Genomic DNA, 12,884 nt, shown 5'->3' on the forward strand with positions numbered 1-12,884 from the left:
GAAAAACTGGAACTTAGAAATACAAAGCCCCTTTAAGTAATCCAATATAGGATAATTACATTATTAAATAAAGCTGTGGGTCTCAAATTATTCTACTGCCATTGTACATGTGAGGATAATAATGTGAACTGTGCTAAATGAACAGAGCAGAAAAAAAAATTAACAAGAGGGAGCATGTCTAAATCATATGTTTATGTTTAAACGGAGGCTACACAAAACAGGAAGGTTTACTTGGTTTGTACATTAAAGTGTTCTAAACAGGCATAAAAGGCTTTTGGTGATTTTCTGTGAAGACTACTCTTCTAATTAATGGCAACGGTCTATCAAGACTCCGTGCCAGATGACCCATATGCTTTAATAATTCACACGGCTTCCACCATGATTTTCATATACCAACAGGAGCAAAGGATTCTCTTCTTCCTCTGAGGGTCTTTATGGGATATAGGCCCTGCTCAATGTGCTCAATGACATACCCGGGCAGAGGGTCCTGTGTCTGCAAAACTGGGTGGGGAAAAAAGACCAGAAGACGTAAAAGTAATGGTTTGGAGTCATTCAGCATAACAGAACAGCTGGGCTGCGTAGTGGTTGGGTTTGGGTTTTACTGTTATTGGTTTTGCTTTTTATAGAGGAGTATTATAAGTAGCTCAACTGAGCTTAACACTAGAATTGGGCTCATTTATCTTCTTTTGTTAATGTTTTAATGGCCAGAGCAAACTATTTGGGTGCCAAGCTAGTTTTTATTATGGCAACTAGAAAGCAGTTAAGAAATGGAAGATGGAGCTAACACCATATTAATTTGGCCAGAGAAACGGTGGGCGGGCTCTACCACTGACTTAAGGTACCTTCTTTACAATATCAAGTGCTTGCCTGTTTGAAGAGGAAATATCTAGGACACCAGGATGCAATTTCTTGTTCTCTGTGTAAATTGTCTTTAATTTTAGGCAGGAAAGAGGTACATGCATGGTAAGTCCAAGAGGAAAGAAATGGAACGGGGAATTAATGAGAGGATGTTTCTTGAGCTTTCTTTGGAGATGGCCTCCCAGTCAGGGGAGCGGGCTGGAGACTAACAGATTTTAGATTAACGTGTATTAAAAATGTATTTAGGGACATAAAATATTTAGGGCTTTTGAATTACTTGTTTGATACACAAATGCCATTGGCTATAACCATGAAGGATGGTCACATTACATTTGACACATCGTGCCTCAGAGCACTCTTCTATTTGTGTACTCTCTCTGACTGTGCCAGGATAGATTTCCAAAATGCATAGAGCCACAAGCCTCACCCAGAGGTCTGGTGAGGGGGAGGGAAAAGGTTGGAAGAGGAGGGGCCGGCTTGGGAAATTGGAACCCAATACACTAATGAGCCTCCATAGCGAATCCATTTTGTCACTTGAAGGGAGTTGAATTAAATCATAGCACATACTCGAGAGGTTGTCTTCGTGCTCAGACAATTGAAAATCCTTCACATCTTTAACCAGCCCATGAATGGTGATTTCTTTGGGGCAATAACAGAGGAAAACTTAAAAATTCAAATCCTTTTTGTTATGAAGTGACTTTGAGTCCCACCCACCCCGGGCGATTGGCAGGAGGTGGGGGAAAGGTGCAGCTACCCCCAGGGTGGGAGTAGGGTGGGATGTGTCTACTGTAAGGGCTTTAGGAGACCACTTTTCCAGAAAGAAGGTGGTGCTGCCAAGCTGGTTTCTGGTTCCACTTCAGTTTTCTCATCTCGAAAATGAGATGAGTAGGTGAAGAACACCTACCTCTGAAAGTCCTTGTAGGGATGAGATGAAGATGATGTCTGTTAAATTCATAGGTTGGTGTCTAGGTCAAGTGAACCATATCCGTCCTCCACTGTTACATCCCTGAGAGCTGAGGAGAATGAGAAGCCCTGGTGTTTATTCATAATCATCTCCTGGCTCAACTTTCCCTTGGAGGTGTCTCCACGTGAGCGCCACTCCTTTCTTTACTCTCTCTGCCCTGGGAGGCCGGCCTGTGTGGGCTCCATTAGCAGAGTTCCTAGGCCTTGTGGTTTCCAGTGGGGTTTAGGCATAGGGTTGCCTTGCCAGGAGGGTGGGGAGAAAGAGCAGAGGGAAGGCAAGTGTTTAATCCCTGTGCCTTCCTGGAAGGTCCCTCCAGGCTGGTGGCATCCCTTTAGGGAAGAGTCACTGCCTCTGGTAGATGGCCCCCTCTTGGAGCGTCTGGCCTAGGAGTGGTGCCGGCTGAGCCACTGCTGGCCCAGGTTCCTGCACTGTCTCTCTCTTAGGCTTCCCTTACATTCCACCAATGCCTTTGTCAATAATACCTTTGTAAACACCCCCCTTGGATTATCATTACTCAAGTATTCCATCTATTTCCTGTTGGGATCCTGACCCATACAAGGACAGTCCTTGAAATCTAGCAAATGTAGCTTCATGAAACCTCACTGCGTTGTCCTCATTTTTCTCATTTCACTGCTGACCAGTGAAAGCTTCATCTTGCTTTGACCCACATTACTTTCCTGACTTTCTTGGGCTCTGAGTGGCCACTGCTTACCTGTAGAGTGAAAGCCTTTCACTTGCTCTGTAGGTGCCACATTAGCAGAACACGCTAATATGTAACAGGGAGTTGAACAGCTGGGCAAACTGGTGGAGGCTAGAACGGAAGGGAGCGGCCGGAGTCCTCAGGCCCAAAGGTGGCACTTTCTCCCCCTGACCTGACTCCACTGGTGTACAGCGGGAGGCACACATGCCTGACCAGAACGGTTCCATGCAGGGGACCACCTGAAGTTGGGCTTGCTAAAAGTCGACACTCCACAGTTTTTCTTCATTGTCAGTTTCCATCTCGATGAAAATTTCTCACTCTTGTAGAACCAACTGGACTATTATTTTGGTTTCACAATTTATTTAGCTGACACCATGAGTTGTTGCATTTTGTGTTCCCAAGATTTATCATGTTTCAAATGCTACAAATGCTTTCACATTTTGAAATCCAAGATGTTTTGGGAAGATTGAGGTGAGTATGCTATGCTTTCCTGTGCTTACTATCCCCTCCCTACCACACTTGTGTGTTTATTGTCCTTGGGACTCTAGCTGATTATAGCTTTCATCAGCAGTGATCTGTTCTTGGGTATCATGTGGAATAAGAGGAAAGGTTCCATTCCTGTTCTCTCTCCTGAGTGGTGATATAATGGTAAAAGTAGAGGTTCAGCTGTGTGTACCAGAGACTTATAGTTGCTTAAATAAGTGGGGAGTTTAATCTCTCACCTGTCACTACCTAGAAGTAGATGGTTCAGGGCTAGCGTGGTATCTTTGCTCCATGAAGTTATCAAGAGACCCAGATCCTTCTATCTTTTTCTCCTGGGGGATTTGCTGTTACTTATGTGGTTCAAAGTCTTATCCATTCTCTTTGATGGACATGGCCTGGCAGGTGCACATATCGTTGTATACATCCCACTGGTCATAACTTGGTCATATGGCTCTGCCTGGCTGTAACAAAGCAGACAATGGTATCTTTATTCTGCGCCCAGAAAAATGAGTACTTTATTATTATAGAAGAAAGGAAGAATAGATATGGTGGAAAAGTTAGCCACAATTAGGAAGTGTTAAATTCTCCCCATGCCAAGTAAGATATTTTCTTACAAATAAGCCAAAGAGCTGTGAAGTTCCACTGAACTTGAGTTGACTCTGAGACATCTAAATGGACAACAAGGGATTACAGTGTGGATGAATTTTTGGAACCAAACAGTAGAATGTAGTCATAGGCTTTGGAGGTGAGCATTAGAATTCCCATGGAGAATGACTTCTTCAAGGAGTGATATGCAGAGAAAGAAGACCTGGACCCGGACTGCATCTAAATATATATGTTTCCTACATTGTCACAGTTGGGTTGATGGAATGAGGAATAAGAGAAATTAAACAAAGCAAAGAAATCTAGAGGTGGTGGATATTGGATAGGTGTCTCTTGCATATCTGCACATCTTCTGAGCAAAGCCACTGACTGTCTTTGTTCCAGACTGTGTTTCCAAAGATGTTTATATAGTGAACCTTGGAAGACAAGGATAGTGTCTTGTTCCAGAACAAAGAGCAGGCGTGCTTACTATTTCATGTTGCAGATTTGGGTTCCCTTATACTCAGGGCTCTTCTCCCATAATTCACCCCAGTATGTGGGCAGGTATCACCTCTCCTTTTAGGAATTAGGTATTAGAGAACCAGCACGAACGCTGATACATTGACTGTTGCTACTGCTGTGAGCAATACATCGTCTTTTGTCTCTGACATGGCTTCTGCCATCATCTATGAAACTGTGACAGTGACCTTATAAGTTGGCAAGTAAGGTAAAATCTCAGATCCTTCACAGTTCTCAATAGAATGGAGAGTTTCAAGGCAAAGATAGGGTTGTTCATTATCAAATGCCACAAAGAGGTCAAGGAAAATGAGGAATAACAAAAGGCCTTGCATTAGTGATATAATACAGTGGTTCTCAAAAGGGACTAAGGACCCTTTATAATCAAATTATTGTGGACCCCAAAGAGCTTTTGTTTATGTGGGTTATATCTATTGATATTTACTCAGTTTTAGAAATTAAAACTGAAAAATGATTGAAAAATATTTTTAATTGATTTAAAAATAATAATAGGACATCCATATGTAAAAAATGATGTCAAGTGGAATCTCGTAATTTATATACAATTAAGTAAAAATAGGTCTTACTTCTAAACATAAAATATAAAACTATAAAACTTTTGGAAGAAAACACAGGAGAAATTCTTTGTGAGCTGGGCTAGGTAAAGAGTTCATAGCCTGTAATAAAAGCAAAGCCACAATCCATAGATGAAAAAAATCTGACCAATTGGACTTAATCAAATTTTAAATTTTTGCTTTGTAACACTGTTACAAGAATAAAAAGACAAACTAAGGAATGGGAGAAAGTATTTTCAAGCCACATATTTGACAAAAGATGTGTATCCAGAAGGTAAAAGAGCTCTCAAAACTCAACAGTCAAAAATCAAATAACCTAATTTTTAAAATAGGGAAAAGAGTTAAACACACATTTCACCAAAGAGGAAATATGGATGGCAAATTAACTCCTGAAAAAAATATTCAACATCTTTATTCATTAGGGAAATGAAAATGAAAAACATGATGAGAAACTTGTATGTACATATTAGAATAAGTAGTAAATAAATAATAATTAATTAATTAACAGTGACAGTATCAAGTGCTGGCAAGGATAAGAAGCAACAGAACTTTCATACTGCTGATAGAAATGCATAATGGTATAGTCACTCTGGAAAACAGATGGGCAGTTTCTAAAAAATTTAAATACATACTTACCATATGACTCAGCAGTCCTTCTCCTAGGTATTTATTCTAGAGAACTGAAAATGTATGCTCACGCCAAAATGTACAGGCATACCTCAGAGATGTTGCATGTTTGGTTCCAGACCATTAAAAATTACTTTTTGGCTAAAAAATGCTATCATCTGAGCCTTCAGTGAGTTATATCCTTTTTGCTGGTGAAGGGTCTTGCATCAATGTTGATGGCTGCAGACCAGTTGGGGGGCTACTGAAGGTTGGGGTGGCTGTGGCAATTTCTGAAAATAAGACAACAATGAAGTTTGCTGCATCAATTGGTGCTTCCTTTTCCAAAAGATTTCCTCTGTAGCATGTGATGCTGTTTGACAGCATTTTACTCCCAGGAGAACTTCTTTCAAAACTGGAGTCAATCCTCTCAAACCCTGCCTCTGCTTTGTCAGCTAATTGTACGTAATATTCTAAATCCTTCGTCAGTTCAGCACTGGTCATAGCATCTTCACCAGTAGATTTCATCTCAAGAAACCACTTTCTTTGCTCATCCATGAGAAGCAACTCCTTATCTATTTAAGTTTTACTGTAAGATTGCAGCAATTGATTCACATCTTCAGGCTCCACTTCTAACTCTAGTTCCCTTGCTATTTCCACTACATTGGCAATTACTTCCTCCTCTGAAGTGTTGGACCCATCAAAGTCATCATCCCTGAAGGTTACAATAAACTTCTTCCAAACTCCTGTTAATGTCGATATTTTGACCTCCTTCCATGAATCACAAATGTATTTTACATCATATGGAATGGTGAATGCTTTCCAGACGTTTTGTTATTTATTTTGCCCGTATCTCTCAGAGGAATCACTATCTATAGCAGCTATAGCCTTGTGGAATGTATTTTTTAAATAATAAGACTTTAAAGTCAAACTTACACCTTGACACATGGGCTGAAGAATACATGTTGTGTTAGCAGTCATGAAAACAACATCCATCTCTTTGTACATCTCCATCAGAGCTCTTGGATGACCAGGTTCATTGCCAAGGAGCAGTAATGTTTTGAAAGGAATCTTTTTTCTGGGCAGTAGGTCTCAATAGGGGGCTTAAAATATTCAGTAAACTCTGCCATAAACAGATGTTCTGTCATCCAGGCTTTGTTGTTTCATTAATAGAGCACAGGCAGAGTAGATTTAGGATAATTCTTAAGGGCCCTAGGATTTTCAGAATGGCAGATGAGCATTGGCTACATTATAAAGTCACCAGCTGCATTAGCCCCTAACAAGAGAGTCAGCCTGTCCTTTGAAGCCAGACATTGACATCTCTCCAGCTATGAAAGTCCTAGATGACACCTTCTTTCAATATCAAGATATTTCATTGATATTGAAAATCCATCTTCTAGTATAACCGTCTTCATCAATTATCTTAGCTAGATCTTCTGAATAACTTGCTACAGTTTCTACATCAGCACTTCCTACTTCACCTAGCACTTTTAAGTTATGGAGAAGGATTCTTTCCTCAAACCTCCTGAACCCTTCTCTGGTAGCTTCAGATTTTTCTTCTGCAGCTTCCTCGCCTATCTCAGCCTTCATAGAATTGAAGGGAGTTAGGGCCTTGCTCTGGATTAGGCGTAAGGAAATATTATGGCTGCTTTGATCTATCCAGACCTCTAAAATTTTCTCCATATCATCAGTAAGACTGTTTTGATTTCTTATCATTTGTGTCTTCAGTGGAGCAGCACTTTGAATTTCCTTCAGGAACTTTCCTTTGCATTCACAACTTAGCTAACTGTTAGGAGAAGGAGGCATACTTTCAGCCTGTCTCAGCTTTGACGTGTGTTCCTCACTAAGTTTAGTCATTTCTGGCTTTTGATTTCAAGCGAGAAACATGTGACTCCTCCTTTCACTTGAACACCTAGAAGCCATTGTAGGGTTCTCAATTAGTCTAATTTCAGTATTGTTGAATGTTAGGGAATAGGTAGGCCTGAGAAGAGGGAGAGAGAACAGGGGGAAAATGCTGGTTGGTGGGACAGACAGAACACCCTCAACATTTATCAGTTAAATTTGCCATTATTTCTGGGCATGGTTTGTGGTGCCCTAGAATATCTACAACAGTAACATCAAAGATTACAGATCACCACAACAGACACAATAATACTGACAAAGTTTAAAATGTCACAAGAATTACTAAAATATGACACAGAGATACAAAGTGAGCACATACTGTTGGAAAAATGGCACCAGTTGACTTGCTTGTGCAGGGTTGCCTCAAATATTCAATTTGATACTGCAAAAAAAAATGCATTATCTGTGAAGCACTATAAAGTACAATACAGTAGATATGGCTGTACATAAAAATTTATAGCAGCACTGTTTGTAATCACCAAAATTGAAACAACCCAGATGTCCGTCAATCAGTGAATGGATAAACAAACTGTGGGACACATCCATACCAGGGAATACTACTCAGCAGAAAGGAGCAAGCTATTGATACATGCAGCAATTTGGATGGACCTCAGAGGAATTATCTGGAGTGAAAGTAGCAGTCTTAAAGGTTTCATACTGTATGATTCAGCTTCTATGACATTTGAAGAAAAAGAAAACTATAGCAACAACAAATCAGGAGTTGCCAGGACTCGGTGGGGCGGGGGAATAGAAGCAGAGAGTGACTACTGAGAAATAGTACAAGGGGTTCTTGAGGGTGATGGACCAGTCTGCATCCTGATGATTGTGGTAATCATGGCTCTATGAAACTGTCCATGTGTTCAGACTCATAGAACTGTACACCAAGAAAAGAAATTGTACTGTAAGTTAACTTAAAAATAAAATTCAATAGCAATGTAAACTCATGATGTAAATGTAACACATGTTTATGGAAGTTAACCATATTTTCAAAGACAAAAATATTATTAAGAATAGTGGCATTGTTTTACTTTTTTTTTTTTTGTAAATCTCTTTACTGTCCAGCTTTAAATAGAGAGCTAGATTCTCATATCTGCTTCTGCATTTGCTTTGTTGTGATGTCACATGTCACATAGTCTCTGGAAAACCCCTCAATACATCTGAAAGAGAATGACAGGGAAAAAAGCCAATAATGTCTTAGTGTTATTAGGATCCCTGTTTGAGCCAACTGAAGTGGTCTCAGGGACTCCCAAGTGTTCCTGGCCTGTACTTTGAGAATCGATAATGCAATACCGTGTCCTGAATTTCAGTCATTTTTATACCATCTTGACTTTTTTTCTTTTTTTGCTATGTCCACGTCCCCTATGTTTACTTAATGGCTTTGTTCAAATTGACCCATTTTTAAACTTAAACTTGTTTAAAGAGGAAACTTTCTATATCTCCTATAAATAGAAAACCAGTACCACTTTCCCATAAATAGAGAGTAACCACACAAATAAATAAGCAATGAATAACCTAATATGTATTTTAAAAAGTTTACCTATAAACCATCTAAATTCATCTCTGCATGGCACACTTTGGAAAACACCAACGTAGAGAGGGATGACAGTGATAATGATAGGTAACTCTGACATACTACGTCACACATGTCAACACATTGAATCCTAGCAATTACTGTAAGACATAGATAGAATTATTATCCTTTTTTTTAAAAAAAAAAACCACATATTTTTAAGAATTCTGAAGCACAAAGAGATTAAAGAAGTGGCTTAGTGTTGCACAATGAGTAAATTCCAGGGCTGAGATTTGAACCTGGGATTTGAGTCTGGCTGCAGAATCCAAGATGCCATCTTGGCAGAAAAGGAAATCTGGATTTTCATCCAAGCCCTGCCATAAATTGGCACTAGGACATGTCGCTGAACCTCGCTGTCCTCACAATAAAATGAGGGAGGCAGACTAAATTAGGGTTACACAGTTTAAATGTCTAGTGTGTACCAGGGACCAGGCAGGCAAGGCAAAAGTGAGCCAAATACAATGCAATAGGGAGTGGTTGAGATTTCACATTCTTGTCTGAAGAAGGCAACTCCTACTCATTTTCAACTTGTTCTTTTTTTTTTGTTTGGTGGGGTGGGGTAGGATTTTGGCCTTTATTTTATTTTATAAGAGAAGATTGAAGTCTGAATATTTTTGTGTAAAGTTTCCCAATTTTTAGAACACTTAGAGGGGCCAGCCATGCACATGGGCTAGCTGGGTTGTGACTTCTTGAGTAGATGAGATCCTCTGACTCAGAGGCTTTATGATTAAATGGGCTGTTTTTGGACAGTGGTGGAAACCAAATTCAAATTACAGAAATAGGCAGTTTAAAACAATGATGAAAGGGGATAAGGACTTAGAAAGTAGCTCAACACTGCCTACGTAAATATTGATTAAGAGCTGGGTTAATTGAAAAGCCAAGGTACATTAATAGAATAACAAAGTGTATTTCTTTGTGTTCCTTTTGAGTTGCATTAGAGTAAATCAGCAATATTTATCCAGTGCTAATTCTCAGTTTGTAAAGAGCTAATGTAATCATGAGATGAGCTTATTGAAATTCTTTTCTTAGACATAGAGACTTGCCCAAGAATGGTGAGTATTAGGAACTTTAGTCAGCACTTGCTCAGAATAGTAAATGTGAACATGTGATTTATGCCATTGTGTGTACAAAGTAATGTTTCCTGAGACATTTTCTATATATATGTTGGCTATTTTTTTTTTGTTTTTTGGGTTGGTTTGTTGTTTCCCTCTCCCCCGCTTATCAGATTTCCTTCTAAATCCTGGCATTTGACAATGTTGCAGGGCCAGTTTCTCTGAATCCACAGTAAAACATACTGGTGGTTTCACAAATAATCCAAACTTGGGTTTATGGCTTATGCATTTTTATGTGAATTCCTGCATTTGTTTTTATGTATGCATGTATATTCAAAATATGTGTTTGAGAGAGAAAAGAAGACAAAATCTATAGACTGAATCTTGGAAGATATGTTTATTCATCGATGACATCATAAGGATTCTATTTTCTCTTGGTTAATAAAGTGTTTGTTTGGCGGGTGTTGTAAGCCAGCCAGAGCTAGTCATGCCATTTCTTGGAAAAGATCTGAAGCAACTAGTAATTGAAATGATAATCATTTGATCATAGAGCTATTTGAAAATAGCACTCATCTACAAACTTGTCTCTTCTAGGGAACCATATTTGGTCAAAACATTGCCAAATTCCATTTTTACTAATGTTGAGACTGATATACTTTGCTACTTAATTATTTTCCAGTATTTGCTAAACTTGACTTCTGCTGTGCCCTGTCTAGAAGCTGTTCCCATATGCTTTGAAACAATACCCAGTCCGAATTTTTATTCTGACATTTAATAATCACCATGAAATAACTATAAAATGCATGACAACTACAGATCTTTTCTTTCAAGAGGATGGTGTGGTGAATCTGAGTGAAATCATCTGTCGAAATGGTACTTTGTAATGTGCCCCATTGTTTATAAAGTATTGAAATTTTTTTTCTTGAGCAGAGGATAAAAACACAGTTTTCACTTTGTCTCGCATTTAGTGGAAGTTCATATTTAAATGTGATAAGGGAAAGGATTCCATTACCAAAGTTTTACTTTTCATTTTTGATACAGTATTTATTACTTTGCTGCTGCCTAACAAACTTTATTCTCAGAAGCAGCTTGGAACTGGATGAGGAAAGGTGAAATTTTAGATCCTACCTTAAAACATTTTGAAACATTTTAAAAAACTCAACCCAGGGCTTCTTATTCTGTAATGCCTATCTTAATAAACCCTTTTTTGTTTGAAATGGAGGCGTGTGTGTGTGTGTGTGTGTGGGGGGGGGGGGACATGTTTAACAGCAAAGTTAGCCAAAATCAGCTGTGAATTCCTTTTGTTTAATAGCTTAGAGACATCTTCCTGTTGTTGTTTGTCAAAAATATTTCTAAGATTTTGTAAGCTTGGGGGTTTTTCACAGCTAAGCTTTCTTCAGAAATGTGAAATAAAAGAAATGAAAGAAGTCAGTTCAAGTTGAAATGTCAAATGCTTAAATAACTTAAAACCCAGTGAGATGATCTTTGTAAGCTTTTTCCAGAGAATATTCTGGTGAGGAGGGCCCTCCCTTTGTTCCGTGCATGGATATCTATTAAATATCTTGCTGGATTAATTCTGACTCAGAAAAGTTGGTTGTTTCCTAGAAGCAATTAGAAATGCTTAAAATTTAAATTTATGAATCATAGGAGTAACTTAAGTTTCAGTTACTTTTCTGAGACTCAAAGACTTTATCCTCACCCTCTCTCCCCTACCCCATATGTATTAAAAGAAAAAATCAGTTCATTTCTCAACTTACAAAGTTTTTGAGAAACATGAGAATGTGTAAGTTTCTTTCAGTGGGAAGCACATAACATTTATGAAGTATTTCTTTTGGGATTACATCACAGTTTTATTTAATTTTTAGGACAAAAGTTAAATTCAATATTTGTGTATAAGCCAAGGGAAAATGTACCATAAACATAGGAATTTGGGGGTGAGTCAGAGTTCCAAGAATCCTAGATTTACTTAGACCATTTATGTAGAGACAGGCTAACCATTAGTCATCTAGCTTTTGCTTTTTATATTTGCAATTAATCGCACCTAAAAATTAGCTTTCACCCAAGTGGTCAGATAGGTGGAGTGAATTTTGGCAACCAGTATTAAAAGTGGCTATTAGAATTACTGCCCTATTTTTGGATACTTTCTAATCACGTAACAAATATATGAATTATTCCTTAACTAAACAACTAGCAGTGAAAAACTATTGAAATGAAGCAAGTTATTGAAGAATCTCTGTCACTGAAAAACACAGACTGCCTGCTTACATAAGCTTAAACCACTCACATGGCATTTTAGATGCACCTTGTTGAGTATGGGTCATTTACCTCAAACCCACAAATAATTTTGTTTTCTTCTTCCCCCATCATCTCTTGCAGGATGAAGTCATTGCTGTTTCCGAAAAGGTGATTGTGAAGCTTGAAGACCTGGTCAAGTGGGTACATTCTGATTTCTCCAAGTGGAGATGTGGCCTCCGAGCTGGGCCAGTGAAAACTGAGGCCTTGGGAAGGAATGGACAGAAGGAAGCCCTACTGAAATACAGGCAGTCAACCCTGAACAGCGGGCTCAACTTCAAAGACGTTCTCAAGGAAAAGGCCGACCTTGGTAAATATGACTTGTACTTCTGACACGTGGGCGTATGTAGTAACTTACTTTTTTGGTTGTAGATTTTTCTGGAAACCCTATCATTCGATCTCTATATATGAATATATATGAATATTTCCTCATATATATATATATATATATTTTTTTTTTTTTTTAAATATCTTTAACCTGAAAGGGGCCTAAGAACCTGGAGGGGCTAGATGGAGAGATGACTGGGTGGGACAAGATGGAGTGTTCCCTATTGGACCCCAGGGCCTTCTCTGTGGGGAGCCTTGTGCTGGGTGTACAGTGGCCTTAAACAACTTCCAGTGTTGTACCAACGCACAAGACATAATCAGGGCATCGAAAGTTGAATTAATTAAAGAGTTTAAATATTTGCCATAAGTAGATAATACGACATCTATTAACACCATGTCAGAATTTCATGTTTTGTGTTGGGCAGAAAGCAAAGGGAGGAGGAGAAGGGATGAGTGGAGC

At 38.8% G+C, this 12,884-nt stretch overlaps 1 protein-coding gene across 3 annotated transcripts in view; it reads left to right on the forward strand.

Annotated features, from left to right (window-relative positions):
- ARID5B (AT-rich interaction domain 5B) overlaps positions 1–12,884 on the forward strand; it is a 179,556-nt gene that overhangs the window by 19,998 nt on the left and 146,674 nt on the right. For all 3 annotated transcript variants that reach the window (XM_012762747.3, XM_076010026.1, XM_076010025.1), the window contains exon 3: positions 12,182–12,407. In XM_012762747.3, coding sequence (XP_012618201.1) covers positions 12,182–12,407 — 226 coding nt within the window. The remainder of the gene's footprint in view (positions 1–12,181; positions 12,408–12,884) is intronic.

This window comes from Microcebus murinus, chromosome 14 (assembly GCF_040939455.1).
Source record: "Microcebus murinus isolate Inina chromosome 14, M.murinus_Inina_mat1.0, whole genome shotgun sequence".
NCBI classification, from domain to species: Eukaryota; Metazoa; Chordata; class Mammalia; order Primates; family Cheirogaleidae; genus Microcebus; species Microcebus murinus.